Raw genomic sequence first — 26,820 nt, forward strand, 5'->3', positions numbered from 1 at the left:
TCTCCAGCTTTCTGAGAAGGAAACCAGCCTTCTTAATCAAACCAAACCTGCATGTTTCCAGTCGCCAGTTGTTAGACAGGGAGGGGCTTCCTGTGGGGAGGCTGGCTGGGCCCGGAAGCTCTAAATTTTCTTGGCTAAAATGGTGTTTCCCAAACTTGGATGGTTGTATGCCACCTTCCTGAGTGTTACTGTGTCCAAGTATCACCTGTACCATTATTTACTCAATTTCAAATGGACCCCTTTTGTTTTATTTAAGTATATCTATCTAAAAAGGAAACATTATGTCACTATCATAAGTGGAAAATCAATATCGCTTAACAGAAATAGGTCACTATAAAGGTAAATCTGAGAAAAAAAGTGTAATTAATTTCTAGCTGAATTCTATTCCTGCTTTCTTTTGTTATAAATAACAAGTGTTAGAAAGGTGTTAGGGGCTCATATTAAATGGAGCCTCTCTTCTTAAACTAATTAGGATTAAAACGAATTTAAAAGAATCACTCTTTAATCAATGATGTTTAATGCACTGCCCCATCCTACTTAAAATCATCTCACACACAGTGGAATGTGCTGCACACTTTGGGAGACACTTGCCTAAGACATCCGTGATGGTTAATTTTATGTGTCAACTCGGCTAGGCTAGGGTGCCCAGCTGTTTGGTCAAACACTAGTCTAGATGTTGCTATGAAGGTATTTTTTAGATGTGATTAGCATTTAAATCAGCAGACTTTGAGTGAAGCAGATTATCTTCCCTAATGTGGTAGACCTCATGCAATCAGTTGAAGGCTTTAAAAGAAAACACTGAGGTTTCCTAAAGAGGAGGGAATTCTGCCTCCAGACTGCAACATCCTCTCCTGCTAGAATTTCCAGCCTGCTGCTCTGCCCTGCAGACTTTGGACTTGCCAGCCCCTATAGTCGTGGGAGCCAAGTCCTTAAAATAAATCTCTCTCTCTTCCCCTCTCTTGACACACACACATACACACACACACACACACACACACACACACACACACACAAACACACACACACACACCCTTCCATTGGTTCTATTTCTCTGGAGAATCCTAACTAACACCATATCCAACATCATGCTAGCCCCTACTTGGGGGGTGGGCTTGTCTTCCCCATCCCCCAGCCCATTGTCCAGCAGAAACCAGGCCTTAAGACCCCACCTGTTCTCCACCATCCTGCTGTGCCTTTCAATGTGACACTTTGACCTGAAATCCAAACCCAAGGAAGTGAGGCAAAATGAGAGGCGATGAGTTTCTCCTCTGAAGGCTCGAGACTCACCTCCTACGTTCCGCTTCCTGTCTGAGGGAGGGGCCCCTGCCTCAAAAGATGATTGACAAGAGGACTTTAGGGGGAGTCAACTATGGGAATGAGTTCTGCAGAGCTTTTTTCCACCAAGTATGGATGCTGCCTTAAAACCCTTTTGAAGACAAGACTCCAAGCAGCCACTATTTCTGATAGGAGTTGTCAAAAGAAAGGAAACTTCTTTGTCCTCTGAGTCCTCAGGCTTCACCAGACAACCTAACCAGAGCCCAAACCACCGAGCTCAGCACCTGCCCAGCAGATACAAGGGGTTAGCAGATGGCAGCAGGGGGTGGTTCATTTTAGGAGTCAACATGACTGGGTTAAGGGATACCCAGAGAGCTGGTAAAGCATTGTTTCTGGGTGGGTCTGTGAGGCTGTTTCTGGAAGAGCCTGGCTTTTGAATCATTAGATTGAGGAAGATCTGCCCTCCCCCAGTGTGGCGGGCGCCATCCAGACAGCTGAGGACTAGAACAAAAAGGGGAAAGGGGAAATTCACTCTCTTCTCCTGCCCTTCCGCCTTCTGCCACCTGAAGACACAGCAACAAAGTGCCATCTTGGAAGCAGAGGGAGCCAGACCACGCCATCCCAAACCTTCTAACACCTTGATCTTGGACAGCCCAGCCTCCAGAACTGCAAGGAAATAAATTTCTGTTCTTTATAAATCCACCCAGTCTCAGGAATTTTGTTACAGCAGCACAAATGAACTAAGACAGGGGCTGCTTCCCTACACCTCTCTGCAACTCCCCACACCCAGCACAGAGCCTGCCTCTCCTCTCTCCGTTTCCCACACCCGGAAAATACACACAAGAAATTAAAAATAGAGTTGGGGAAGAAAATTCTCTTTTAGAAGCAGATGGGCAGGGAAGCCCCAAGGGGACCTGCAGATGGAAAATGCAGAGAACTCCTGCTCAAAGTTATGTAGGAGTCAGGGGAAAGAGTTCAAATCCCAGCCCTGCCACTTATCTGCTTAAAACATGGGCCAGTCACTTAACTCTCAGTGGAGGAAATAATACTCAGCTCTCAGGTGGCCGTGAGGGTCAAGTGCAAAACGTGGGAATGCCTGGCGCACCCTTGGCACTAACTAAGCAGTTCTCTCGGGCGCATGGCCTGCCTGCTGTTCCTCCTTCCTGGATGGTGAGACCGGGAGGTTGGGTGCCTGGGACACGGAGGGACAGTGCTGCCAGCGCTCAGACCCCCGGGCACCTGATTTGCTGTTTCACGCTGGGGCTGCCATTTTTGGGATTCTATGCTGCAAAGCTGCTCAGTCCAGCTTCCCCTTGGGGTGCATTTGGATCCCTGGCTGCTGTGTCTTCCTTTTTCTCTCCACTGTCATTTTTTTGGAGACATCACTCCCTGGGAGGAAGGAGGAAGGGAAGCCAGGGGCCTGACTAGAGACAGTCACACCAGTCCAGTCTAGTGAGGGGCAGCTCCAATCACTGGGCAGAATAAGGGACTTAGAAGACAACCCAAAGGGAGCTTTGGGGTGGGATTGGGCACAATGACAATATTTTTCATTTCTCAATGAGGACAGTGACATAGAGTGGAGGAAGAGAAGACAGCAGAGGTAGAACCCAATATGCTGAGCACCTGCTATGTCTCAGGGCATTTAGGTACATTTTTCTGATTTAGTTTGTATAGCACCCACATGGGGTGGGTATTATTACACTGCAGAGATGGGGCAATCGAGGGAGGAGGTGACTTGCCCGGGCATCATTCAGCAGGTGGCAGGCTGTGACTCTACCCTTGGGTTGGACACATAACACAGGGCTCGTGTTCTTTATCGTACACCACAGGGCCTCCAGAAAGGCACAAGTCTGGAATCCACTTCTGGGCGTGGCCTTGGACAGCTCTGATGAAGAATCTGAGGCTAACATCCCAAGTGGCTCCCAAAGTTTGTGCCACTGCAGGCCCCAGAGTGGGACTGACTTGGTGGGTCGGGGCCCAGAGCTTGGTCACCCTCTTCTGAGGAAGTGGAGCTTGTGGCTTGGGCTTCTCTGAGTCGGCCCCGTTGGGGACTGTCTGGAGGAGAGGGGGTGGCTGGTGGGTCAACCTGCATATGTGACCAAGGAGCCTCTCCGTAGATAAATCACTGTCGGGGAAGAAGAATTAACAGCGATGGAGGCTGAAGCTGGTTCTGAAATCAACAGAAGCCTCCTCTCTCTCAGATCAGACTTCCTGCCAGGCCTGCACAGAGCTGAGGGAGCTTTTCCCTGAAGGCTGTGACAAGGAGGAGGAGCCAGCAGCTGGGCTTTGGGCCGTGGGCTGAGGCTGCTGTGGGTGGCAGCAAGCCAGCATCGAGCACTTCCTAGGTGCGGGCAGTTCTGAGAACCGTATACATATCACACCCCTCTAAGTGGCCCAATGACGCCGGTCCTGCTGCATCTCCGCCTTACAGGCAAGGAAAGTGAGGCACAGAGAGCCAATGTGACCGAAATCATGACGCCGCTGGGCACAAGACCTGGGCACTGGGTGGCACGCTGCTGCCACTGGGCCCTGGAGGGCACGGCCTTCCCCAGCACACCACGCTGCCCCGTGAGGGCCAAGGCAGGGTCTCATCCGCCAACCACAGCACTGACACGGTGAGGCCTCCAGAGACCCCAAGCGGCTTCGGCAGCCCCAGAGCTCTGGCAGAACAGCTCAGCTCACCCCCCGCTGGCATCTGTCAGTGGTGGCACTCCTGGTGGGCACTCTTGGGGCAGGGGGAGAGCTACGCATGCCACCGTGGAGGCTGCCCTGACAGCCAGCGGCTCTGGAAACGCCTGGAGGCTTCCCAGGCCTGCCCTTGGCTAGGAGGTCAGGGTCCTCCAACGCAGGCCCGGCCCCAGGCTCGCGCAGCCTCGCGGGAGGCCAAGGCCGTGGGCTGCCGGCAGCCCCTGTCTGAGCCACGGCGGCGGGTCAGCAGCGGTGGCTACACACCAGCCACCGCCTGGGGACTCTGAAAAACCGCTGAGCAAACTGCAGAGAGGGTGGAATTCCGGTGAATCCGCACTTAGAGGGCAGGGTCTGGGAAGCTCTAAGGGTGGCCAGATCCGAGGTAGACCCGGCCTCCCTCGCCCCAGAGAGGGGTGGCTCGAAGGGCTTGGGCTCCTCATTAACTGAGCGGTGTCGACGCTGACTGCCCTCCAGGAAAGCTGTGTGCAGACACCTGCAGCGGGCAAGAGGGGGCAGGGGGAAAGCAACACAGTTCCAAACAGAACTGAGAAGCAGTTCCATTTTTTCCCTTTTTATTTTTAATTGACATGTAATAACTGTACATATTTATAGGTACAGAGTAGTATCTTGATACACGTATACAACGTGTCATGATCAAATCAGGGTAATTGGCATATCATCACCTCCAACATTTATCATCTCTTTGCATTGGGAACATCCAAAATCCTCTCTCCTAGCTTTTGGAACATACACGATAAACTACTGTTAACTACACTCACCCTACTGTGATATAAAACATTAGCACTTATTCCTCCATCTAGTTGTAATTTTGCATTTGTTAACCAACTTTTCCCTATTCTCCCCTCCCCACCCTCCTCCCAGCCTCTAGTAACCATGATTTTACTCTACTCCCGTGGACTCCCACATGTGAGTGAGATCACGCAGTATTTATCCTTCTGTGCCTGACTTATTTCATTTAACATAGTATCCTCCAGGTTCATCCGTGTTGTCGAGAATGTTAAGAATTCATTTTTTATGGCTGAATAGTATTCCATTGTGTATATACCAGGGCTCTCCAGAAGGTACTCAGCTATTGCTGATATACTGTAATGAGAATGCTTACATGGCTGGAAACTTTTCCACACAGCTTTCATATACACCACATTTCCTTTATCCAATCATCTGTTGGTGGGTATGTAGGCTGATTCCGTATCTTGGCTATTGCAAACAGTGCTGCAATAAACATGGGGGTGTGGACATGTCTTCAATATACTGATTTCCTTTTCCTTGGATAAATACCCAGTAGTGGAACTGCTGGATCCCATAGTTCTACTTTTTGTTTTTTGAGGATCCTCCACACTATTTCCCATAGTGGCTGTACTAATTTACACTCCCAACGCCTGTGTAAGCGTTCCCTTTTCTAAGAACATTTGTTATTTTTTGTCTTTTTGATTATAGTCATTCTAATTGGGGTAAGAAAATATCTCATGGTGGTTTTGATTTCCCTTCCTTTGACGATTAGTGATGTCTAACATTTTTTCGTATGCTTGCTGGCCATTCGTTATGTCTGCTTTTGAGAAATGTCTGTTCAGCTCATTGCCCATTTTTAAATCAGATTTGTTGTTATGCTCTTGAGTTCCTTGTATATTCTGGATATATCTGTCCTTTGTCGGATAAATTATTTACAAATATTTTCTCCCATTCTATAGGCTGTTTCTTCAATCTGTTGATTGTTTCCTTTGCTGTGAAGAGGCTTTTTAGTTTGATATAGTCACGTTTGTCTATTTTGGGGTTTTTCTGCCTGTGCTTTTGAAGTCTTACCCATAAAATCTTTGCCTAGACTAATGTCCTCCTGAAGTGTTTCCCTATGTGTTCTTCTTGTAGTTTTATAGTTTCAGTTCTTACCTTTAAGTCTTTAATCCATTTTGAGTTGATTTGTGTACATGGTGAGAGATAGAGATCAAATTTCATTATTTTGTATATGGATATCTAGGGTTTCCCAGCACCATTTATTGAAAAGGATGTCTTTTCCCCAGTGTATGTTCTTGGTATCTTTGTTGAAAAACAGTTGAGTGTAAATATGGATTTGTCTCTGGGTTCTCGAATTCTGTTCCATTGGTCTATGTGTCTGTTTTTATACCAATACCATGCTGTTTTGGTTTCTATAGCTTTGTAGTATATTTTAAATTTGGGAGTGTGATGCCTCCTCTTTTTGCTCAGGATTGCTTCAGCTATTCGGGGTCTTTTGTGGTTCCATACAAATCTTAGAATTGTTTTTTTTTCTATTGCTTTGAAGATATCATTGGTATTTTGATAGGGATTGCATTGACTCTACAGATTGCTTTTGGCAGTATGGTAATTTTAACAATATTAATTCTTCTAATCCATGAGCATGGGATGTCTTTCCCTTTTTTGTGTTCTCTTGAATTTCTTTCATTAGTGTTTTATAGTTTTCATTGTCGAGATCTTTCATCTCCTTGGTTAAATTTATTCCTAAGTAATTTTTTGGTAGCTGTTGTAAATGGGATTGCTTTCTTGATTTCTTTTTTCAGCATTTGTTATTGGTGTATAGAAATGCTACTGATTTCTGTATGTTGATTTTGTATCCTGCAACTGTACTGAATTCAATAATCAGTTCTAAGAGGTCTTTTGTTGAAATATTTAGGTTTTTCCACATATAAGATCATGCTGTCTATAAAGAGGGACAATTTGACTTCTTCTTTTCCAATTTGGATGCCCTTTATTTATTTCTCTTGCCTAACTGCTCTGGTTAGAACTTCCAGTACTATGTTGAGTAAGAGTGGCAAAAGTGGGCATCCTTGTCCAGTTCTTAGAGAAAAGGCTTTCAGCTTTTGTCCACTAAGTACAGTTGTTCATAATAGTCTCTAATGATCTTTTATATTTCTGTGGTATCAGGTGCAATGCCTCCTTTTTTGTCTCTTATTTATTTGGATTTTCTCTCTTTATTTCTTAGTCTAGCTACAGGTTTGTAAATTTAGCTTATCTTTTTTAAAAAATCACCTTTTTCATTTTGTTGCTCTTCTGTATTTTTCTTTAGTCCCAATTTTATTTATTTATGCTCTTGATCTTTATAATGTCTTTCCTTCTACTAATTTTGGGTTTGGTTTGCTCTTGCTAGGAATTTCCTAGTTCCTTGAAATGCATTGTCAGGTTGTTTATTTAAACTCTTTCTATTTTTTGTTTGTTTGTTTGTTTTGGATGCAAGTGTTTATTGTTATAAACTTTTCTCTTGGCACTTCTTTTGCTGTATACCATCGGTTTTGGTATGTCATGCTTTTATTTTCATTTGACTCAAGAAATTTTTAAATTTTTCTTTAAGAGACAGGGTCTTGCTATGCTGCCCAGGGTGGAGTGCAGTGGCTATTCACAGGTACACTATAGCCTTGGACTTCTGGGCTCCAGCAATCCTACTGCCTAAGCCTCCTGAGTAGCTGGGACTATAGCCATATGTCACTATGCCCAGCTCTTTAATTTCCTTTTTAATTTCTTCACTGACCCATTGGTCATTTAAGAGCATGTTGTTTAATTTCCACGTATTTGTACAGTTTCCAAAGTTCTTCTTGTTATCGATTTCTAGTTTTATTCCTTTGTGGTCTAAGAAGATATTTGACATGATTTTGATTTTTTAAAAGTTGTTAAGACTCATTTTGTGACCTAACATATGGTCTAAACTGCAGAATGTACTGTGAGCTGTTGAGAAAAATGTATATTACACAGCATTTGGATAAAATTTTTTGTAGATGTCTGTTAAGTCCATTTGGTCTAGAGTATAGTTTAACTCTGATGTTTCCTTATTGATTTTCTGTCTGGATGATCTGTCCATTCCTGAAAGTGTAGTGTTGAAGCCCCTTACTATTATTGTATTGCAGTCAATCTCTCCCTTTAGCTCTAATTATATCTGCTTTCTACATCTGGATGCTCCAGTGTTAGGTATATTTATAATTGTTATAGTCTCTGCTGAATTGATTCTTGTATCATTTTATAATGACCTACATTGTCTCTTTTTCTGTTTGTGTTTTAACTTAAAGTCTGTTTTGTCTGATATAAATATAGTTACTCCTACATGTGTTTGGTTTCCATTTGTGTGGAATACCTTTTTCCATTCATTTACTTTCAGTCCATATGTGTCTTTATAGGTAAACTGAGTGTCTTGTAGGCAGCATATAGTTGAGTCTCTCTCTCTTTTTTATCCTTTCAGCCAGTCCCTTTTTTTCTTTTCTTTTTCTATATCTCAAGCATCAAGCAAAGTCTGTATTTTTTAATTGAAGTATTTAAACTGTTTACATTTAAGGTTGTTATTGATAGTCAAGGACTTACTCCTGTCTTTTTGTTAACTGTTTTCTGATTGTTTGTATATTCATTGTTCCTTTCTTCCTATCTTATTATCTTGAGGTTTGGTGGCTTTCTGTAGTAATAACATTTGATTCCTTTCTCTTTCTCATTTGTGCATTTGCTCTACAAGTGAGTTTTATACTTTTTTAAATTTGTTTATTTTTATTTTAGCATATTATGGGGGGTACAAGTATTGAGTTTTATACTTTTGTGTGTTTTCATGATGGTAGATATGATCCTTTTGCTTCCAGATGTAGGACTCCCTTAAGCAGGTCAAGTGGAGATGAATTCCCTTAGTTTTTGCTTGTCCTGGAAAAACTTTATTTCTCCTTAATTTCTCAAAGGTAGCTTTGCTGGGTATAATTGTCTTGGTGACCAGGTTTTTTCTTTCAGCCTTTTGAATATATCATCCCATTCTCTCCTGGCTTGTAAGGTTTCTACTGAGAAATCTGCTGCTAGTCTGATGGCAATTCCCTTATACGTAACTTGATATTTTTCTCTTGCTGTTTTAAGACTTCTCTGTCTTTGACTTTTGACAGTATGACTATAATGTCCCTCAAATAAGGCCTTTTTGGGTTGAATACATTTGGAGATCTTTGAGCTTCCTGTATCTGAGTATATATATAACTCACAAGACTTTGAAAGCTTTCAGCCATTATTTCATTAAATAGGTTTTCTATGTCTTTTCCTAACTCTTCCCTTTCTGGAACTCCCAAAATGCAAATATTTGTCTGCTTAATCATGCCCCATATGTCACACAGGATTTCTTAATTGTTTTTTGGTTGTTGTTCTGCATTCCTTTATTTGTCTGAGTGGATCATTTCAAAAGACCTGTCTTCAATTTCAGAAATTCTTCTGCTTGATTAGTCTATTGTTGAAGCTCTTGATTTTATTTTTTATTTCATTCATTGAATACTTCAGTTCTAGGATTTCTGTCTGGTTCTTTTTATACCCATTTCTATTTAATTTTTTATTCAGATCATGAATTGTTTTCCTGATTTCTTTGTACTCTCTACCTGTGTTCTCTTGTATCCTGCTGAGTTTCCTTAAGAGCATTATTTTGAATTCCTTTTCAGCCATTTTATAGATTTCCTTTTCTTTGGGGGTCTGTTACTGGAGAATTACTGTTTCCTTTGGAGGTGTCATATTTCCTTGCATTTTCATGTTTCTTGTATCCTCATGTTGATATCTGTGCATCTGGTATAATAGCTGCTTCTTGTAATTTTATGGAGTACCTTTCATGGGGAAAGACTTTTTTCTGTAGATCTATCTATAGTGTTGGTTGGATAAGTGCTTTTGGTGCAGTAGTGTAGTCTCTGTATGATTTCTTCAGCTATAATCAACATTGGCAGTGTCTGCAAGTTCCTCAGTGACTTAGGCTGTGCTTGTTTGTGAAGGCTGTGGTATGGCTTTCCCGGGGACAGGGATGCTGGGTGAGCTGGTCCTTGGGACCGTGAGGGACACACACAGGCACTGGCAGTGGTGGCAGTAGGCTTGGCAGGCCCGTATTTAGGCTCCTAAATGGCATGCAAAGGTACACAGTGGTCCCACTGCTGAAGGCAGGGATTCACTGGGCATTGGAGGTAGCAGGCCCTGGTCAGACAGGTCCTCGGGACCCTGAATGGTGCATATGGATACTGGCAGTGGCAGCAGTGGGCTTTAGATGGGCTGATGCTTAGGCTGCTGGCCGTGATGTTGATGGCCAGGTCCTGGTCCTCAGGTCCATGGGTGACATGGGCAGGACTGCTGGAAGGGACGAGTCCATTATCAGCAGCAGCTCAGGGGAAATAGCTCTCAGGTTCTGGGTTGTGCATACTTTGGCTCCCTCTGTCCTGGAAGCAGCCTCTCTGATGTTCAGGACTGCCTGTTATCCAAGGTATAGAGCACGGAGGAGGTTTGGGTGCCAGTGATAGGGCTACCCCACGACCCCACTGGTTCCAGCTGGTGCTGCAATGCTGCAGCCCTCTGGGTGGATGTAGGGGTTGTCAGCGGGGTCCCAGGGATACGGAGATGCGGGGGCTATCAGGCCCCATGGCAGCATGTAGGTTGGTGATGGCTTTGCTCACAAAATGGTGCCATGCTAGGGTGGCTTGGGTGCCAGGGGGTGGCCCAGAGTGAATCCCTTCTCTGGTACAATGCAGTTGCCTGCACTCTAGGCAGCTCCCTGTACTAGGCTCAGGGCCTGTGAGGGCCAAGGGGCTTTCCTGTAGCTAGGATTGCAGAAGTCTGTTGCAATTCCATTTCTAAATAGCAGGCCATACTACGATCACTGGATTGAGAGGACAGGGGAACTGCTGGATGCTTGGCCACAGAATCAAAGAACCAGAGACTCCTGGAGCTGGGAGAAGCCTTTGAGCTGATCCACTCTGTCCTATCCAGAGTCCTCTCTGTAGCATCCAGCAGTGGGAAACTATTATTATTAATAGTAACAGCTGTGCCGGACCCTGTGAAAAGCACCTAACAATACATTGTTTTTAATCCTCACAATACTCTATAAGGTTTGTGTTGATAAATTATTTAAATTTTATACTAGTGGTCCTCATCTGGGCTGATTTTTGAATCCCAGGGGACATTTAGCAATGGCTGGAGGCATTTTTGATTGTCACATTGGGGATTGCCACTAGGGGCTGGAAATGTTGCCACACACCCTAAAATGCACAGGACAGTCCTGACAACATAGAATTCAGCCCAAAATGTCAACAGTGCCAAAGCTGAGAAATGATGTTTTACAGATAAGAAAGCTGAGGTCAAAGATTACAAGTTAGTGAGAAGCACACAAGATTCTAACCTAGGTCTGTCTGACTCTAATACCTGTGCTTTTCCCAGTGACCTGAGTCCCTCTTTCAAAGGCAGCCCAATGCAGCCTTGGCCAGCTCTCAGTCCATCTTGAGCCAATTTAGCATTATGTAGCAAAGATATTAACAAATACTCTTAACTCCTGATTCAGTAATTCCATTTCTGGGAATCTCTCCCAATGTTTGAATTAAAAAATGCAGCAAAATATTCATGCACAAGGATTTGTACCCAAACCTTACTTTCAGGACCCCAAATTTGACAAACAAATGTTCAAAAATAAAGAGAATGATTAAATAAACTCTAGTATAAGCACATGATAAAATAATAAACTTATACAGTAATTAGGAATGTTTACATAGAACTACAATATCTTAAAAAGAATCCTCACGTTAAAATATTAAGTAGAAAAAAAGCAAAATTCAAAATTGCATACACCATAATTAGGATTATGTTATGAAAACCAATGCACTAAGTAAATACCAGGAAAAAAACCCAGAAGTATTGACCAGGGATTTCTCTACCTTCTGGGATTGTGGATGACATTCTCATCCAATTTTTCTGTGGCTTCTGAACTTTGAATTATGAACTTTTGAATAATAAGCTTGCTGAGGTGGTATTTACTTTCTTGTACCTGTCATCTAAGGTGAGGGTGGAATATATTAATACTTAACTTTCCATCTGTCTCCCTCAAAAGCTCCTATTAAAAAGTTCAAAACAAGAAAAAATCAAAAGGGACTGGAGAAGAGAGTCCATATTTAGAGCCCATAAACCATCCCTCCACTTCCTCAGGCTGCTGGGAAGCACTGCAGGTGGGTGTCTTTGGCCTTGGCTGAGATACCATCTCATCATCTCCTCAGAGCACCATTCAGCTTGCCCAGCACTTCCAGGTTCCCTGATTTTGTTCTTGTTTCTGCACCTTGGATTGCCCTTTCATGCATTTTCCCCACTATTGAAGACCTTCAAGGCTGTGGCCAAATGCCACTCCCTCCATGGAGCCCTCCAGGATGCTCCCAGTCAGAATCAAGTCCCTCTTTTCTCTTTGTACCTGCAACACCTACTAATAAAGTCTAACATGTTACTTGTTTAATTCTGTTGCATTTCACAGTTAATTTTCCACACATCTGCTGCCTTACTAAGCCTCAAAAGCAGACACTATGTCTAGTTCATTGTCCCTTTCCAGGGAGGGTGAGGAGCAGTGTGGCATGTGGCTAGGGACATGTTCTTTGGACTCAGACTGATTGAGTCTGAGCTTCCAACTTGCCATTAACTAGCCGTGTGGCCTTGGGTGAGTTACTTAATGTCTCCATAAATGGGGATGATTAAGACCTAACGGATCTGTTGTGTGGATTAAACAAGTAACACATATAAAGTACTCAACCTTGGTTTTGTCATCTGTAAAATGGGGATAATAATAGTGCCTACCTCATAGCATTAAATGAACAAATCCATCTAAAGTGTTTAAAGCACTTGGAATGGGGTCTGGTATACTATAAGTACTTAATAAGTATTCTTCTATATATCACTGCCATCATCTTTATCACCATGACCATCACTGTCATCATTCCCATCATCACCACCACCATCATCATCATCATAATCATCTCATCATTATCACCATCACCATCATCATCTTATCATCATCATCATCATCACCATCACCATCTTCTTTATTATAAGGATCATCACTGTCTCATTCCCATCATCATCATCATCACAACCATCTCATCATCATCATCATCACCATCATGACCATCATCATCATCACCACCACCATCATCATCATCACCACCATCACTCCCATGAGCAGTAGCAGCAGCAGCCGAACCCCAAGATCAGAGGTCCCAAAGATGTCTCTGAGGACATCTGGCCATGGGAGATGGAACTGGCACAGGGAGCAATCACCAGCTCCAGGTCAAACCCTGCTCTGTGCTATCTGCCACTTCCCCTGTCAGTGTCATGAGCCCCAGGCAACAAATCCATTGTGTCACTAGCTGCTGTGAGTTTGGGTAGCTGGTGTTTGGTTCCAGGAGCCTACTTGAAAATCAATCCACTAACAACTATGTTTCCCAAATGTTAGCCATTTGGGAATCAGCATCATGATGTCTCTCATGTCTGTGAGCTACTCATACAATTTATTTACTTAATATTTTTCTTTAAATTGGTTCATCCTTTCACACAAATAAATTCATTTTAAAAGGAAACTTCATAACAGTGCCATAAATGGAAAACCAATATTTTTCTAGTACTCATAAAAAATACATAACAATTAAAATTATAATAGAAAGTGTCTTGTGCATCACCTATGATCATTTCCTGTGCCTCTCTCGGGGGAACGCTGCTCTAACCTGCCTGACTCAGGCTCATCTGTGCAGCCCTGGGAAATCACTGCTCCTGCACGCCAGAGGTGATCACTCTGGGACAAAGGGTCACACGTTCCTTCTGCCCAAACCCACGCCGAGACCGCACCTTCACTTCCTTCCCTACTCTTCCTTCCATCCACAGCCAGCTACCACTTACTGTTCCCCAAACCTCCCGCAATCCTGGGGGAGGAGATATCACCATCTTCTTTTCACAAATGGTAGAACTAGGGATCAGAGTGATCAAGTCACCTGCTCCAAGTCACACAGCATAGATGAGAAAACCAAGGCACTCTCTAGCATGGTAAATTGCTGTGTAGCTCACCTCACCAAAATACTTCCCCTTGAGAAGGAAGGGGGAGGGGGAGAGGGGAAGAGAGAGAGAGAAAGAGGGAGAGAGAGAGAAAAGAAAAAGAAAGGAAAGGAATGAGGGAAGGAGGGAGGGAGGGAAGGAAGGAAGGAAGGAAGGAAGGAAGGAAGGAAGGGAGGGAGGGAGGGAGGGAGGGAGGGAGGGAGGGAGGGAGAGAGGGAGGGAGGGAGGGAGGGAGGGAGGGAGGGAGAGAGGGAAGAAGGAAGGAAGGTAAAAGATCATGTATCAGCTAGGTCATTAAGTACAAACTAATGAGAGATGTGGTTTTATGGAGAAGGAGAGGTGGAGGAACAGAGATGGAACAACAGAAGGCTCAACTCTGGATTCAGTAGGAAACCTGCCATTCATTCATCAAATATCTATTGAGTCCTACTGTGTGTCAGACATTGTTCTAGTCACTGGGAACACAGTGATGTTAAAAAAAAAGTCTCAGCTCTCATGGGATTTACGGTCTTGGTGGGTGAGACAGAAAATAAACAAATATGGATATAGTATGTCAGGTGATAGTAAGCGCTGAGAAGAAAATTAAAGCAGAAGAGGGTATAGAGAGTGGTGGGGGAGGGGTGCGTGGGTGGCGTGGTCACAGGAGGGCCTCTCTGAGGAGGTGACATTTTGGCAAAGGCTTGAATGAAGTGGGGGAGGAGCCTTGAGCGTATCCGTGGAAAAGCTCTGCAGCCAGTGCAAAGGCCCTGTGGTGGGAGCATGAGTGGAATAGTCAAGAAATACCTTGGCCGGGCGCTGTGGCTCACGCCTGTAATCCTAGCTCTTGGGAGGCCGAGGCGGGCGGATTGCTCAAGGTCAGGAGTTCAAAACCAGCCTGAGCAAGAGCGAGACCCCGTCTCTACTATAAATAGAAAGAAATTAATTGGCCAACTGATATATATATATAAAAAAAAAAAATTTAGCCGGGCATGGTGGCACATGCCTGTAGTCCCAGCTACTCGGGAGGCTGAGGCAGAAGGATCACTCAAGCCCAGGAGTTTGAGGTTGCTGTGAGCTAGGCTGACGCCACGGCACTCACTCTAGCCTGGACAACAAAGTGAGACTCTGTCTCAAAAAAAAAAAAAAAAAAAAAAGAAATACCAAGACTCCAGGGCCCACTTTGTCACCTGCAAGGGCTACAGGTGCACCCTAGGGGCTGGAGGCAGGGGGCTTTCTGAACAGAGCCCACGTGCATTTCACACAAGGGAGACCCCTCTCTCCAAGCAAGAAGGGCTGTTTTTGTGTATTTTTTTTTTCTTTCTGGTGACTCCGAGGAGAGAACCCAGAAAACCTTTTTATGCACAGTCGCAAACTTATGGCCCTGTTTCAATTGCCTACTCAGTGGGACGACAAGTTCACAGTCTAGTGTGAAAAGGCAAGGGGAAGAGGCATTTTACGATGAAGCCCTCATTTTTTCCCTTGGAACAACAGAGAGCAGACACTGTAATTAACGACTGCCAGCTGGGGGTTAACTGGGAGCTTGGGGGCAAGGCAGAAGAACCAACACAAGGTCCCAGAGGTCTCAAACATGGTTGGATGAGACCAAAGGGAGAGGAGCCAAGGGCCTCTGCTTCCCCATGGCCCTGTGAGAAGGGGGCCCCTGCCTTCCCCCCGCCCCCACTCACGGGTTCAGGGAAGGAGACCCAACTGGCCACGGCACCCTTGGCCCACCGTGAAGTTCAGCACCTGGCACATTTCCTAGGGCTCAGGGCCGAAGAATTACCAGCCTGTGTCAGTTGGGGACCTTCGTGCAGTTAGGTCACTGTGGCCTGATTTAGCTTCCCAGTCGAATATTTTAAAACCTGCGCAGGTTCAGCTCTAGGTCCCTGAGCTCAAAATTCAGTTCAGTAGAAAATTTAATATCTGGTGTTTCATTAAGAGTCCTGGTCACCTGCCATATTTCCTTCAGGTTTTGTTTCACAGACAGGTTCACTTCAGGTCATTCACTGATTCCTTTGACATTCAGTGGACACCTCCCGAGCTGTGGGTGCTGTGCCAGGTGTTCAGAATACCAAGCTGATTTGGACACAGCACAGCAGAGGGGAAACAAGAAATAAAACGAAACAAAAAACTTTGAATTACAACTCTGCCACTTACTGGTTGTCTGGCCTCGGGCAAGACATTTATCCTCCCTAAGTCTCAGTTTTCTTATCTGTGAAATGGGAATAATAATAATACCTTGAATTTATTCAAAGCAGTGGGCACACAGCAGGTGCTCCAGAAATACATGGATGTATTTTTACCCCAAGCTGTAACAGGCTGGACAAAGGCAAGTGCTCTGGACATTCCAGTCGATCAGGGCAGTTTTGGATTTGAATATGATGCCCTGAGAAAGCAGGCAGGGGTCACCAGGAGGAGGCTTGGTCTGCAGTGCTCCACGCCTGGGCTATATGGTATATGGCCTGGTGCTCCTATAGGCTACAGACATTACCGCATGTTACTGTATTGCTGTGGTCCCCAATTCCTGGCTGTGGCCCAGTACCAGCCCTTGGCCTATTGGGAAACGGGCCACAAATCCCCGCCTGAGCTCCGCACACCCCACCCCCCAACTCCCAGTCCGTGGAAAAATTGTTTTCCATGAAACAGTTCTTGGTGCCAAAAAGGTTGGGGACCACTGCTGTGTTGAATACTTCGAGCAATTGTAGCACGACAGGAAGTATTTGTTTATCTAAGCCTATCTAAACACAGAAAAGTTTTTTGTACTCAAAATAAAATCCTAAGCCCTCTGCTAACTGAACTGACTTCTCTCAGTCCAGGGGACCCCAGAGATACCTTAAAACTGAGTTCCCAGCCACGACAGGATGGGAGAGATAAAGCACAATTCCACATGTGCATGTCTTCTCTGTTCATAAATACTCGCGCTCCTCCTACAGCTCATTGAATACGTATACTTAGCCACCCTGCTCAGTATATTAATAAAATCCTGTTCCTTTTGTCTCTGCCTGTCTCTGTCTCTGTCTCCCAGCCTGCCCGAAGGCCACCGTGAGCTGTAAAAAGACCCTTTCTGAGAAATAAAGCTCTCCTTTTCCCAAAGTATAAACCTCATTACTTTTTCTTTTATTTAGTTAACAGTAAAAATACAGCATTATAATCTTAGGGGACCACCCTGTCATATCTGTGGCCCATCAGTGACCAAAACATCACGTGGTGCATGACTATCTGTACTTGTAGAGGTGCTCAGTCACCCTTGTGAATGTCCACCTCTCCAAGAGAGAGCACATGACACCCTGATCCTACGGAGCCGCTGGATTTCAGGTCTCAGTGGAAACACCTGCTGGGCTTCCTGGGAGCAGAGTAGTTTAGCAGGTAGGTGTGAAAACTTTGCATTCAGAAGCCTGGATTCCATTTTGAGCTCTTCAACTCAAGGGTGTAGTTGATCTTGGACAAGCTGTTTGACCTCCTCTTCCTTCCATTCCCACATCATAAAATGGGGATAATAATAACACATTAAAAGTATTAATAATTCTTGTAAAGATTCATCAGAGTTCCAAGTTCATGAAACATCTGCTGCTTCTATTATTATTATTAGCTATTAAGAAGGGGCTCCACTCCTGGCCCTGGCCAGCCATGTCCCTGCTTCAAGAAGATCAGGGATGGCTGGGAACATACTTTCTCCACCTTACCTTTGCTGAAAAAACAGTAGTTTCTATCACCTACATAGGCCAAGCCACCTTTGAATATGAAGAACAGCTCTCTATGTACACAGAGAGCAAGGCTGTATTGATTTAGACCACAGAGCAAGCCAGTCTAAATTACAGTCAGATCGGAAAAGAAGCAATTTTATTACCTTCAGTCGCTGATGTGGCTTATCAAAGTGCTTCTCTGTGCACACATTCTAGGGGCCGACTTAATAAATGTACAAGACCCATCTGCAATTAGCAACACCCATCTTTGTGCCAACAATTCATATGCAAAAATCAACATTCAACGAGGACAGTGTTTAATTGACAGAGCAAATTGTCCTTAAAAACAATTTATGCAGCAATCACTCCTGCAGGCTGCCTGCTTAGGTGAAGTGCAGATTTGTTTAGCAAATCCTTTCTTGGGAGAGACTGCCAGAATTATGCAAGGCCTTAGGGTAGGAGCTAGGGGCCAGCAGGGGCCTTTGAGATATCCCAGGACAAACCTTTTAGGGGTCATTTCCTGTGGGGCCTTCTTCCTGGGTTATGCCCATGCAACCATGTCCCAACCCTGTAGCCAGAGTCTACATTTCCAGGGTCATGAGCATGTCCTAGAAATTAGTGGAGTCCCAAACGAGTAGCATTTCTTCTTAGAGTAATGTTACACATTCAAAAATATTATTCTGAGACAGGACCCACAGGCTCTAGCAGACTGCCAAAAGGGTGACAGCACCCAAAAGATTAAGAACAATGCCACGATCAACTGGCAGCGGGAAGGCCCTTGACTGGAGGCATCTTGTGACTTCAGGGGTTGGAAGGGAATGAAGTGCCATTTCCATATTCAGGTGTCAGGAAAAAGTAGCTCTCTGGTGACCACGGGGCTCCCTGTGGCTCGAATCAGCTCCTGGTTCCCTTTCCAGAGGTGCAGGCCACGTGCTTAACGGATGAGGCCTGTCCTGGGTGTGCAGGGAGCTCCTCTGGGAAGAGGCACAAGTTGCATTCTGGGCCCTGAATCCTTTCATAGTTCAGGCTTTGCTGGAATTTCAACACCAACTTCTACTTTAACATCATCCAGCATTGCTGTGATCAATGCCTCCATTCCATTAGGAACTAATATTCGGCTAAACTGTTTGATGATCAATTGGATCATAGGTAAATACAGTATTATTTTCCCTTAGCTGGTCAGACTCAGAGAGCACAGCCCTGAATTAGGAGGTGCATAAGCATGGCAAATTAACACTCAAACTTGGGACACCCCAGCTGTGACTATCCCTCCCTTCTTTCCACAATTCTCCCTCCCTCCCTCCCTCTCTCCTTTCCTTCTGTCCTCTGTCTTCTTCTCTCTTCTCTCTCTTCTTATCTCCTGAGGACCTACTTTGTACCCAGCAGTATTCTCTGGGGTTACATCAGTGAACAAATCAACTATTCCTACTTTTAGGGAGAATATATTCTAGTAGGGAGAGAGAGAGAGACAATTGAAGAAAATAAGTAGAACATACAGTGTGAGTTCAGGGAGGAGGAAGGGGAGTGATCACTAATAGGTACTGGGTTACCTGTGGGGGTGATAGAAATGTTCTAAAATTGATTGGGGTTATGCCTGCACAACTTGGTAAATATACCAAAAACTACTGAATAAACCTTACATAGGTAAACTGTATATGAATTATATCTCAATGAAACTGTTATTAAGAGACAAAAAATATACAGATTAGGTCATAGAAAGATAACTGCAGGGGACATAAAGCAATGAAGGGGGATAAGCCTGAACATTTGCTGAAACCTCGACACTCAGTGTCAGTATTTGGAGGTGGGGCCTTTGACAGATGATTAGGGTTAGATGAGTCCATGAGGGTGGGGCCCTCATGATGGGATTAGTGGCCTTAAAGAAGATTGATCTCGCTCTCTTTCCCTCCCTCCCTCTACCTCTCTTTCTTTTTCTCCTACCATGGGAAAACACAGCGAGAAGCCATCCATCTGCAGGCCAGAGAGAGGCCCTCACCAGGAACTGAATCACCCAGCACCTTGATCTTGGACTTCCCAACCTCCAGAACTGTGAGAAATAAATGTCTGTTTTAAGCTACCTATCTACAGTATTTCATTATAGCAGTCTGAGCTAAGACAAGGGTCCTCAGGGTGTTACAGTTTATTTTATTTTATTTTTATTTTATTTATTTTAGGGTGTTACAGTTTTAAATAGAGTGATCAGGGGAAAGCCTCACTGAGAAGGTAACATTTGGGTGAAACTTGAAGGTAATGAGGGAGCAAGCCATGTGGATATCTGGCAACAGTACGTGCAAAGGTCCTGTGGTATGCCTACTATGTTCAAGAACAGCAAGGGCCAGAGGGAGGTGGAGAAGATGTCTGCAGAATAGGGAGTGTGGAGGCCTGGAAGAAATTCTGGGGACTTTGGCTTTTCCTGTGGGTCAGATGAGGAGCCAGTGGAGGATTCTGAACAGAGAGGGGATGTGATCTGGCATGCACTTTAAATGGATCCCACTGTGGAAATCAACGGTGACCAGCCACCATGTATAGAGTATTTTTACTGGGTACCAGGCAAACACCTTTGTGATAGTTTTCAGAATCAAAATGCAATCACGTGTGTTAAAAACTCTGACAAACAGAGCCAGGGAAGGCCATGAAAGGAGGGTTCTCATGCACGAATGGCTGATAACAGAAGGCTCTGCAAAAATCACAGCTTTGCACAAAGACCACTGCAATCTCACACACACACACACACACACACACACACACACACACACACACACACACTACTTCTACAAGGACATCTGCCCAGTGATTGCCTGTCCAACCTCAGATTGGTGCCATCCTTATTATTGATCTTTGTAGCCAAGGATGATTATCTCAAAACAATTATAAAATCCTCCTCATTTTCCTTTAAAAACCTGTCTTCCTTTACCTCCCTGAATACGCACATGTTTACTATGGGACATGTATTCGCACTGCAATGCCTATTCCCAAATAAATCTCATTTGCTTTTAGAGGGTCTCCCTGTCTGTTATTTAGGTTGACTCCTGTATGCACATGACCTCACTGAATCGCCACAACTACAGTCTTGAGTTAGGTACTGTAGTTTACTCTATTTTATAGAAAAGGAAACAGGCTCAGAAAGGATTAGGAACTTGACGTATGTCAGTGGCAGAGCCAGGAAATGTACCAGGCCTCCCCGGCTCCATTGCCCCCACCTTCCCCACAGACATCAGCACTGTCTAATGTACACAGCAGGTGCTCAATAAAAGGTGTCCCCTGGCTGGTTACAAAGCCGTGGGGTTGACGGACGCTGTGTCACTTTAGACGCAGGGGGGACGTGCCCCGAGGCACGAGGGCTGGAGGACCAGCGTCTACTCACTCAGCTCCGCGATGCTGCCCACGCGGGTGGCCAGCAGGGACTGCTCGATGGTCCTCAGCTCCGACTGGCTGAACATGGGCAGCTCGCCCGGCTTGCTGGACCGCTGCGGGTCCCTGTGGAGGTTCAGGCTGTCTGGCAGGCACAGCACCCCTGCAGTCAGAAGGGAGACAGGGAACGAAAGGAAAAACGACTGTTATCTTTCAATCCACCGAGGCAGGGGTGCAAAACCTCGCACAACCTCAAACTGTGCCCGATAGGTGCTGCAAAGCCGACGTGGGAACCAACGCTCTGGAATCCCTGCGTAATAGAAAGGGTCGTCCAGCTGTTTGAAAGGGTCTCCTCCAAGTCCTGACCTCCTGATCTCTGCGAGCGAGCACGTGGGCATTTGTCTGGACGCACCCATTTCCGAAGGACACAGAACAGAATCCTCGCCTGGGGCCTGGCAGGGTTTCTATCCACCCAGAGGCGCTTCCTGGGAACCTGGGGGTCAGCGCCCTCACTGTCCCTCCCAGAGGCAGCTGCGGTCCCCAAGCACCCGGAGGAACAGTCTGCTGGCAATTGCTCTGAGGGCTTGCTTTGCTTGCCCAGTCAACTGAACTCTGGGTGGCTGGGCTGCTAGCTGCTAGACAAGCTTCCGGCTTTCTCTGCAGAGCTACGTGTCAGGTGGCAGAGGCGTCCCCACGGACCTCCGTAACTTGTGTGGGGTGTACCCAGGGGAAATCCCTGCAATCCAATTATCTTTCTTCCCTTCCTGTCCTTTCCATAAGCATTTAGCAAGAATCTGAGAGCTTACTTGGGAGGCTTATTCAGAAATGGTCACTGGTCCCTTCACCACCCCAACCTACTGAGGCTTGCTTCTTGACTTTGGGCTTGACTCTTTGATTTACTTGGGTCAAAGGTACATTAACGGACACTGTAATTATTAAAGGCCTGAAAACTGCTTGTAAAATTAAACTTGCCCTCTTATGTCTTGCCTTTGTCATGAGAAAAACATGCCCTGTTGGTCTAAGGAGGGTGATGGGCACAGAGAGCAGGTCCAGAACTGACCCACAGCTTAGAGCTGCCCTAGGTGACCCATAAAAGCAAATGCTTATTTGTACAGCACTGAAACAGTGGGGCTGTTTGTTACACACCATTATTGTGGTGAAAGCTAACAGATACACCTGCCAGGTACCCATCGCTGAGGATACAATGAACAAGGGCTAGGGATACAGGGACAGACGGAACACACATAGTCCGTGTGCTCAGGGAGCTCCCAGTCTAAGTGAAGGAGACAGACTGTCACAGACGCGGCCATGAAACCACTTGATAAATGCTGTACAGTAGGAGGAGATTAGGGATAAGGGGTGTTTCAGGGATCTAAAGAATGAGTAGTTGTCAATAACTAGGAAGCACTTATGGAGCGTCTACTGTCTTTCCAACCCTGCTGGGCATTTTGGAGATGCAAAAAAGCAGAAGACATATTCAAATCATTTATAAATTCACGGAAAAGATCAGACTGGCACTGACAAAATAATGTAGGAACAATCAAAGAGTGTCAATATACAAGTGCTGAATGATTTAAACCCACTGGCAGGGGGAGGGGAGATACAAGGCCAAGGCCAGTAGTTCAAATCTCCTCCTCCCCCCACCGGGACCCCACAATCTCAGCAGACAAAGCCTCCTCCTTTGAAGAGGGACACCTGTGTGAGGTGGACCTGTCACACCCCTCCCCTGGCCCCCGCTGCCTAATTAGTGGCTCCAGCCACAATGAGCCACTTGCTTTTCCTTGAATGTTTCACCCTCACACCTAACCAAGGCTGAGACAATGGTGAAGGCAATTCGAGCAGATGGTTTTTTTGGGTATGAATAATGAGTAATGGATGAATGATATAAATGACGATTAGATTTAATGTTCCTGTAATCAGGAAATTGAAGTAAATGTTTTTTCTAAAATTATTCTCCAACCATTTTTTCCCCAAACATTTTTGACTGTGAATCAGAATAAGAGTATTAATATCACAGCCCAGTATACAGACACACACACACACACACACACACACACACACACACACACACACACACACACATACACTTCATGGTTTCCATAACTTCATGGTTATGGAAACCATATTAAAAAAAAATCATGGGAAGTAACACTGACCCTCACTACGTGTGACGCACTATCATTTCTTTTTTCTTTTCGTTTCTTTTCTCTTCTGTCTTATTAATAAACCATGCTGGCTGTAGCAGCAACAGTGATTTCCTGACCCACTCCCAGGGCAAGACGGCAGCTGCGAAGCACTGTGGTCCACGCCGGTGCATCGCCTGGCACTGACCAGACATCACGGAGTCACCATTTACTGTGCACAACCTCGTGCTGCCTTCAGGAACCCTCTGCTTTCAGGGAAGACAAGACTTTCCGAGAAATGCCCACCGTCCCAGGCCAGCCTCCCGCTGCCACATCCCTGTCCCGCGCAGCCCAGCCGGGGAGACACTGAGTCATCCTTGCTTCCTCCGGCTGGCTCACCTGCCGAGACATTCAGTCAGAGGCTAAGTCAAGTAGCCCGTTGCCATGGCGACGAATCTTGGGCCAGTTCCTCCAGCTGATGCCCCTGAGGTCTCTGACTCTAATTCCGGGACTTGCCACCCCTTGAAGAGCTCACTGCAGAAAGCACCAGATCTTCTTGACCCGGTATGACATGCGACACAAGTCTCAGGGTCGAGAGTCGCTCTGCTTAGGGGAAAGGGAAGGTGGCTGAGGAGCTTCACAGCAAAGGATGCCGAGCACTGGGCCCTGAATGTTGGGCGCAAGGTTGTCTAGTTAATAGTACAAATGACTCCCACGTTCTCAGTATTTGTATTATTCGCAGCGAGGTAAGCCAGATCTGCATTTTAAAATGTTGCTTCACACGTTGGTTGAGGCACAAGCAAACGAGACTTGGAATCTGGAACCCAGAGCTTCAGTCCTGGCTCTGCCACTTCCCATTGTGTTTGACCTTGGGCAGGTCAGAGAACCTCTCTGGACTTCAGTTTCCTCTTCTGTGAAAGAGGGGAGATAAGAATAGTAACGGCCTCGTTTTCCTCATGGGACTTCCGGGGGTGAGGGTGGAAGAGGGCAGGTAATGAAATAATGTGTGTTGAAGTATTTTGCATGTGCTAAGCAAACAGTAGGTTCTCAGCACATGTTAACTGAGATAAAAAAAAAAAGTCAGTTAATGTGTACTAACCCAGCTTTGGACTGCTTTATGCTTTATCACAAGAATCAACAATTTCCCTTGGAATTATTTCTCCTTCTTTTAGAGGGTTATGAAATTTAAATGTGGAAATATAATTACTGAAAGAGGCTTTAAGAGCTAGATTACAGAGATTTGGGAAATCTATAATTGATCTATTATGCAAAGATTATATACCAGGCTTTTCTTTTTTCTTTTTGAGGACTTTCTATGGGGCATACACATAAACTGGAGTTATTTATTTTTTGCATAAAAACCAACTCAGTCAAAAGCAGGCCCCAGGCATCATATCTTAGAGTCAGGTGCAGGCCTGAGTTTTGGACAACTCATCAATTCCCATTACTGGAGCCAAGGAGAACCACGGCCTGGTGATTAAGACCCAAGTTTAAAGACAGAGGGAATTGAGGTTCAAATATGACTTTGACTAGACCTAAAGGAAGTAATTTCCCAGGAGAGCAGGTGATCATAAGCCAGCATCCACAGAGGGCTTGAAGGGTCACGGTCTCCCTGAAATTCTATTACTTGTGGCGTGTTGTGCATTTGTCTAAGGGGGGGAGTTCATCCGAATTCTCAAAAGGGTTTATGAATCTTGAAAAATGATGAATCGATGCCTTTGAGCGTCCACATTCCCACCATAGGAGGCTGATCTGCTGTGGGACCGGCCTGGTGGGGCAGACAGGGGTCCCTGCCAGAGCCGAGATCCCCTCCTGCCGCTGCCCTTCGCACGCACGGAACGAAGAACTCCCCGCTCTCTGATCGGCTCCTGCATCTGCAAAGAGGGCCTCGCTATCTGCTGCACAGGTCTATTGCAGTGATTAAGCAAGATAATATACTCAAAGCCTCTGGCCTGCAGTAAGAGTCTGATAAATACCCTCTTCCCACAAATGTGCAGTTTTGTTTATTTAATGTCTGGATTCAAGCAGCCTAGAGGATCATCTTTCCAAAGTCAGGTGCGACTGGAGACAGACATTCTTTCGGGGAGGAGGTCACTCTCAACATAAAACACGAGAGCCGCTGCGCTGGCTGGAACCCCGGGCCAACCACGTCTGGCCTTCTGTCTCTGATGGGGGCCGTCGGGGGTGCATTTCTGCCCCCTGCGTGCCCACCTTCCCATCTGCACAGGGCCACCCCTTGGCAAATAAAATGCCCCGATGTGCTTTCATTCTCCCTTCGGCTTTTCTCGGTGTCTGCGTTCTATTACTGGGCCTGGGCAACAGGGATGCTCTTTATCCACAAACAGCAAACCACGACAGACAGACATCAACATTCACCCATTCAACCCTCAGTGATGATGGGGATGATGGTGATGAAGGAGGACGAGAAGGAGGAGACCAGCCGACTTTTACTGAGCACCAACTATGGGTGACCACTGTGCTAATAAGCACTTTGCATATTTAAATTCAGATTTATTTTAATGCTCATAGCCACGCAACAGGGTAGGGAATCCAACATTTACTGGGAGACAACATTTACTTGGGCTCTATTTTAGTCCATTCACGTTGTTCTAAAGGAATACCTGAGGCTGGGTAGTTTTTAACTACAGGGTAGGGACTCCAACATTTATTGGGTGACAATATGACGTAATAGTTAAGAGTGAAGGCTCTGGGTTCAAACTGCCTGGGTTTGAACCCTGATTGCATTACTTATTGCTTGTGTGGCCTTAGGCAAGTGAACGTAAGCATGTATAGTACCTGGTATAGAGGAAGTATTATAAAATATTTTCTATTATTGTCTCCATTTCACAGGGAAAGCAATAGAAACTTGAATGTTCGATAACTTGCCTAAAGTCACATACATCCTACAAATGGAGCTGAGCTTTGAACACCTGGCCTTCTGACTTCAGAGCCCCTTCTCTTAGCCACTCAGCATATTGTTTCCTGGTTACTCAACCCCTACTCTCTGCCAGGCACTACTGGGGAATGTGGTTGTGCACAGACAGCTGGATCCCCGCTCTCATGGAACTCACAGTGTAACCACATGTGAGTTTTCCCTGGCACTGTCACCCAGGAGATGATAGGCAAGAATGCAAACCTTGCTGGATGCTTCGAACTTCAAATGAGAAAACATTCACCATTTGCCCCCATGAGCCAAAAAAGACAAAGGGTATAGCTACATAGCCTAAATGTGTTTCCCACTTTGCATTTGCTACTAGAAAGCTCAAAGCCAAATTTGCAACCCACATGTCAATAAGGAAATGCATTTTTTATGTTTTGCCTTTCGTCATCTATGGTATACTGTTACAATGTATATATTTTTATAAGCTGCCTCAAAATCATTTGGAAATGAGCAAACACATTAAGCATAAACAGTGAAAAACACATTAGCTCTGGTTCTTTTGCTTCCTGGAGGACTTGGGGGATCATAGCTGGTAGGTGAGCAGAACCATGTGGATTTATCAAGTATGCAGTTCGTTTTCTTCGTCAGTAGTCATTAAGCGAAAACCTCTGGGCTTGACCCAGGGCAATTACCAGGACTCAGAGCCTTCCAAGGCCTCTTGAACTTAACTGACATTCTTAAAACTCCTAGGCTGACCAGGATTAAAGAAGCTTTGGTGATGGGGCTTCCCTCAGAATTGGAAGAATATTCTAGACTCCCCACTAAACCCTGATGGCCAGAAGTCATAGTCACGCTCCAGAATTAGGCAGTGTTGTGCTTTCCAGCCTTTGATTCCTTAGCTATTGGGGTGGACTCATTGCACAAATGGCCTCCACTTTCTGCTCCCACCTGTATGTATGCAACAAGACTTTGAACTTCCTTCCTTGAGCAAGGGTCTGTTTCCCCAGCCCTTAAATCTTAG

The 26,820-nt window shown here is 45.3% G+C and overlaps 1 protein-coding gene across 1 annotated transcript in view; it reads right to left on the reverse strand.

The window, feature by feature from the left end:
• ABTB3 (ankyrin repeat and BTB domain containing 3) overlaps positions 1-26,820 on the reverse strand; it is a 287,877-nt gene that overhangs the window by 99,811 nt on the left and 161,246 nt on the right. The window contains exon 2 of the mRNA XM_012772781.2: positions 20,809-20,958. Coding sequence (XP_012628235.1) covers positions 20,809-20,958 — 150 coding nt within the window. The remainder of the gene's footprint in view (positions 1-20,808; positions 20,959-26,820) is intronic.

The sequence above is a fragment of the Microcebus murinus genome, chromosome 10, assembly GCF_040939455.1.
Source record: "Microcebus murinus isolate Inina chromosome 10, M.murinus_Inina_mat1.0, whole genome shotgun sequence".
NCBI classification, from domain to species: Eukaryota; Metazoa; Chordata; class Mammalia; order Primates; family Cheirogaleidae; genus Microcebus; species Microcebus murinus.